At 34.0% G+C, this 6272-nt stretch overlaps 1 protein-coding gene across 1 annotated transcript in view; it reads right to left on the minus strand.

Moving 5' to 3' along the window:
• The window catches only part of LOC136836996 (ELKS/Rab6-interacting/CAST family member 1-like), a 1548-nt gene extending 215 nt beyond the window's left edge, over window positions 1–1333 (minus strand). Inside the window, exon 1 of the mRNA XM_067101526.1 lies at window positions 1–1333. This exon is cut by the window's left edge and continues 215 nt beyond it. Coding sequence (XP_066957627.1) covers window positions 1–1333 — 1333 coding nt within the window.
• Between the last annotated feature and the right edge of the window lie 4939 nt (window positions 1334–6272).

Raw genomic sequence — 6272 nt, forward strand, 5'->3', positions numbered from 1 at the left:
CGATGCTGTCTATTTGTTCGTAGAAGGCTTTGCAATTGATCTGAGGTTTCCTCAGACATCGAGTTTTACCCAAAGCCTTTTTCTTTTCATCTCCGTTTTCTGAGGCAGACTGTTCTTTCGGCGCCATTTTAACCACGTTCTTTTTTCTAAGGAATACTTCCTTTTCCTTCACTGTGCCATTCGTCTTTTCTTCTTTCAGCATTTCGACTTGACTTTCCAAGGATCTGATCTTCTGATCCTTTGCGAAGTTGTCTTCCTGGAGTCTTTCAATTTCTACTGTTGCTTCCAGCTTTTCAAACTCCATCGTGTCTAGTTCCTCTTTTGTCTCAGCCAGTTCGAATTCCAGCTGGATTGTTCTCCTCGTCATTTCATTCAGATTTCTATTTACATTCTCTGATACAGCATTTTTCTTTTCGTTCAACAGACCGATGACCAAATTTTGCTTCTGGGAGCATTCATTCTCCAGTCGGAGAATCTCCCTATCCTTCTGAAAGGTCTGTTCTGCTAGTTTTTCTACCTCCTTCTTTGCCTCTGCCATTTCTTTCTTATATTGCTCGAGCTGTTTCAAATTTTCGTCAGCTCTCTGTTTCTCAGTGTTAAGAATTTCTAATTTTTCTACTAAGCCGTTTATCCTTAATTCTTTGTCCTCATTTTCCTTCTGGAGATTTTCCAACTGATTTTGTTTTATTTTATTCTCTTGACGGAGTCTTTCGAAGTTCTCATTCAGGTTGTTTAACTGGATGTGGGTCCTGTTTCTGTTAATTTCCATTTCGTTCAAATTGCGATACAGCGTCTCCTTTTCCATCTCGAGGACTACGGCCGTACTTTCCAAAATAATGATCTTTGAGTCTTTCTCTTCGTTTTCCTTTATTAGCCTCTCAGTGTCTTTCGCCTTGAGCGCTATTTCTTTTCGAAGCTTTTCCATTTCAGCTGGCAGTGAGCAGATTTGTCTGTCCTTTTCTTGAATAAGTCGTTCCAGGTCTGTTATGTCTCGTTCCATGTCCAGTCCTCCTTCAGTCAGCCTCTCTACTTTCTCTTTGAGTTCTTCTATCAATCGAGCCTTTGCTGTATTCTCTTCCTCAAGCCTCAAGATATTTTCATTTTTCTTAATTATTTCGTCTGCCTGTTGGTTGATTAAACGTGGCATTTCTTTCCATTCCGAATCATCGCCTTCTTCATTGTCTGAACTATCTTCTTCACAATCTGAATCATAGTCTTCTTCACAATCCGAATCGTCATCTAAACAATCTAAGCTATTTGAGTCGTCGTCTACCATGTCTTCGTCATTTTCAGTTCGAGAATCCTCCGGACGACCAGAGTCGTCCAGAGCCATGAAATAGGTAAAGAATTTAACAATGTCCATGCACATTTCACGAAGTATAAATACTTCGATGAATAGCATAACAAGACTGATATAAAACATAGTCCCGCGGGGGAATTTAACCCCGAAAGCAAAGCACTGTTTGTACAAGAAAGCAAGCAAACTTAGAAACAACATCTTTTGTCAAGTACAGATTAACACTCTTCGCTTTATCCTTAGATTTCAAAACCGACAGGTGGCGGTGTCAGGATTCCGGAGGAATTTTGTGTCTCCGAGGAAGCTGCTACTTCTATCTTCGGGGATTCTTGGGGATTCCCTGGAGAAGCTAGTTATGTCCAGTGAGTGATCATATTTTGAATAATCCTACTTCCCTCTCTAATTATATATATATGTATATATATATATACATATAATTAGAGAGGGAAGAAGAATTATTCAAAATATATGACCACTCACTGGACAAAACCAGCTTCTCCAGGGAATCTCCAAGAATCCCCGAAGACAGAAGAAGCAGCTTCCTTGGAGACATAAAATGGCACCAGAATCCTGACACGCCACCTGTATGTATATATATATATATATATATATATATATATATATATATATATATATATATATATATATATTTATATATATATATATATATATATATATATATATATATATGTATGTATGTTATATATATGTATGTATATATATATAATATATATATATATATATATATATATATATATATATATATATATATATATATATATATACTGTATATATGTATATATTACTAAAAGGACCTCATTCAAATTGGATGGTATCTAATGAAGTATTTATTCAGAAAAAGTTACAAGCTTTCTTTGACAAACAGTCCACATTACCAAGTATCAGTAGGTGTGGATAATTGATAATGTGGACTTTGTCCAAGAAAGCTTGTAACTTTTTCTTAATAAATACTCCATTAGATACCATCCATTTTGAATGAGGTCCTTTTAGTAATTCTACTAACGCACAGAACAATTGTATATAATAAAGTTAAATATATATATATATATATATATATATATATATATATATATATATATATATATATGTATATAAATATAAACAAACACACACACACACACACACACACACACACACACACACATATATATATATATATATATATATATATATATATATATATATATATATATATATATATATATATATATATATATCTTTAAAGAGATACGGAGTGCATAAAAAGTATTTCAAATACCGTTTAGCGATAGTTTCCAGATAGTTTCCTGATTTATGAGAAAGGATTATACTGTACAATGTATAATTAAGGCCACCGAAAATAGATCTATCTTTCGGAGGTCTCGGTATAATGCTGTATAAGCCGCGGGCCATGAAAATTTAACCACGGCACGGTTGTGGCCTATCCTATACCGTTGCCAGAAGCACGATTATGTCTAATTTAACATTAAGTAAAATAGAAACTACTGAGGCTAATGGGCTGCAATTTGGTATGTTTGATGACTGGAGGGTGGATGATCAACGTACCAATTTGCAGCCCTCTAGCCTCAGGAGTTTTTAAGATCTGAGGACGGACAGAAAAAAGTATGGACAGATAGACAAAGCCGGCACAATAGTTTTCTTTTCAGAAAACTCTAAATGCTTTGAACTGAAATCAGTTAGTTCTTTATACATAGGTTTATCATTTAAAATTGTCTTTTGGTTTTCTTTAAATAGAGTACAAAGAAAACGTTAAATATTTTAATGGTAAACAAATTTATATAATTTTTCTTTCGTGGTTAGAGATATCTTCATTTTAATTTTGTTTTATACACTGTTGTTTAACTACCTAAACATTTGCCGTTTCATTAGATATTACCTTACTTTAAAATTATAATTATATAGGCTTCTTAAAGGGTATTAAACAGCATTTAAGTAATATGTAAAAGAAATATACGAACGCTTTGCTAACCTATGTGTATTAACCTTTCTGATTCCACGGGCTTAAGCTTCAGTACATTCTTTAAAGGACACCTGTGACCTTTATTCTTGTTATCCAGAAAACTCTAGTGAAATATTTGGAAAGCAAAATGTGCCAAAAACATCTGTATTCCTAAGAAGGAAGCTTTAGTTATATATTTAGGGAGACCATTTTTATTTGCGAGAAGGTGAACACGAAGATTTTTGAATAATGCTTAAATTGTTATATATAAATTGTTATATAAATACACACACACGCACACACACACACACACACACACACACACACACACACATATATATATATATATATATATATATATATATATATATATATATATATATATATATATATATATATATATATATATGACAGAGGTTATGTAATCACATGAGGGTTTTTATGTGCCCAATAAATTTTTCAAAACTTATTCTTATGCACGAACTGTGTGTTCATTTCCACAAATATATATATATATATATATATATATATATATATATATATATATATATATATATATATATATATATATATATATATATATATCTTCTTCTTCTTCTTCTTTTATTAACGTGCTTTTTCCCATTTTTGTATGGGGTAAACGATGCCTTCTTTGAAGGACTTTTGATTTGGCTTTGGGGTAGACCTGTGGTCTCGATCGGCTGCCCTGCCTGACATCGCTTAGACCCCGGTAGCGTATGTTTCATGTATCATACCCGACCCAACGCCCTTTCTTCCCAGCAGCGAGAAGTTGTTGCGCGGGTAGGGCGAATGTTCGAGACGTGTGAGATGTTTGTTATGTTTTTAGAAGGTGTTGTAGTGGCTTTGTTTTGTGTGTGTATTTAGTCTGTAACACCCATTTGCTTTTTTAAGCAAACCTATCCATTGATTACATATATAATCCCGGGATGTCTACACGGATAGCAAAGTGTCTGCCTCTCTGATCAGTCGGCTGCGGATTTGAACCCGCGCCACAGACCTCTACGAAGTCCGAAGCTGCTGCTGTAACCGACTGAGCCATAGAGGCTCATATATATATATATATATATATATATATATATATATATATATATATATATATATATATATATGTATATATATATATATATATATATATATATACACACATATATATTATATTTATATATATTTACTTATATATATATATATATATATATATATATATATATATATATATATATATATATATATATATATATATATATATATATATATATATATATATATATATATATAATATTTATACATATGTATAACTGAATTACGAAGATATTCCTGTAACTCAGTATTGTACACTCACCATGTTAGCTATTAATTATTCCTGTAACTCAATATTGTACACTCACCATGTTAGCTATTAGCTCCTCCTGCAACTCACTATTGTGCATTCACCATATTAGCTATTAGTTACACATATAATTCAGTTTTTCAAGTGTTATGGATAACGTTATGAACAAAAACACTCACCTTAGTAAGGACACCCAGAGAGAAAATGTGAATGATTTAAATTTAGGTAAGGTAAAATCAGGTGATAAATTTCACCCAGAAAATGATGTTTCATTATTATTATTATTATTATTATTATTATTATTATTATTATTATTATTATTATTATTATTATTATTATTATTATTATTATTATTCAGAAGATGGACCCTACTCGTATGGAACAAGCTTACAAGGTAAGGAAATTGTTAGAGGGCTATAAATTTCATTCAATCTCATTCTTGAAAATCAGGGGAAAATACATGAAATTTTCACCTTTCAATTAGCCTGAAGTTAAAAAAAAAAAGATGTCTAAATATAAAATAAAATATATTACGGAGGACTATTCCGCAAATGCCAAGCTTCATAAGTTTCACAGAACAAGAGAATGTTAAGAAATAACATCTAGGTCTCCTAATTCACCGGCAACCTTGAAGAATAGATCAAGGTTGAAAATTACTTCAGCAAACTATCATCGGACCCAAGGGTACTTACCGTCTCAGTTCCAACAAAAGCAGAGGGTAATGAAATCTGTTCATAAAAACTGATTCATGAACATTTATTCATTTAGCCATCCATTATTCCCTAGTTACAGCGTTTGTTGAACAGCTAAGTGATGACTTCTGCTTGAAGTGTATTTTATCTTTATGGGGGAATTTCATAAACTCCGGTCTGGACACGACCTCTTCATAATTTTCAGACCAATTTCTGTCAAAGTTCCATCAGTTTTCCCAGAGACTGTCCTTACGTGTTAGAATTCTTGAGGTGGGTACACACATGCGAACCGAACCTTGTATTGTAACCGATTCTTGTAACAAAAACGCAAGTGTGGACGCTTCCTCGAACCCGAACCTCGAACCGGCGAGGTTCGAGGCTCCGTTCGCCCTCCGTCCCGGCAATTGTCGGTTTTTGGGTCCCGAATCAAAGGGAGGTCTCTTTGCACGTTACGCAGTGTGTGGACGGGACCTGTATTTTCACGCGTAACAACAGAGGTTGCTGAACTTGTTGACACCGACTATGAACAAGGCCGTCCATAGTAGAGTCCCTTGTTTTGGTCAGTCTCATGCCCGTGATGTAAGTACGTATATGTCTACCATGGCTGATTGGAGTGAGGAAGAGGTCCTTCTTGGAATCTCATGTCACCGAGTAATTCCCGACCACCGTATTCTACCCTTCTAGTATATAACATTGATTGCCACCATCTTCTTTTATTTCGCTTCATCTTCGTTAAATAATGTATATAAATATATATAGGCGGCAGCTGCCACTTGCATGGTGGCCATCGTCGGTAAACAACCCGGACAGAGACAGACTGATGATCGCAGTGGATTGCAATGAAGTTACGTGCTTAACGTGGTAACGGTTCGTCCTCAACATTTTGACACCTTGTAACCGTATATGCGTAACTCAGTTACACATACAAGGTTCGGCTCTCATGTGTGTACCCATCTTACGCTCTACAAAGGCGAG

This window comes from Macrobrachium rosenbergii, chromosome 57 (genome assembly GCF_040412425.1).
Source record: "Macrobrachium rosenbergii isolate ZJJX-2024 chromosome 57, ASM4041242v1, whole genome shotgun sequence".
NCBI classification, from domain to species: Eukaryota; Metazoa; Arthropoda; class Malacostraca; order Decapoda; family Palaemonidae; genus Macrobrachium; species Macrobrachium rosenbergii.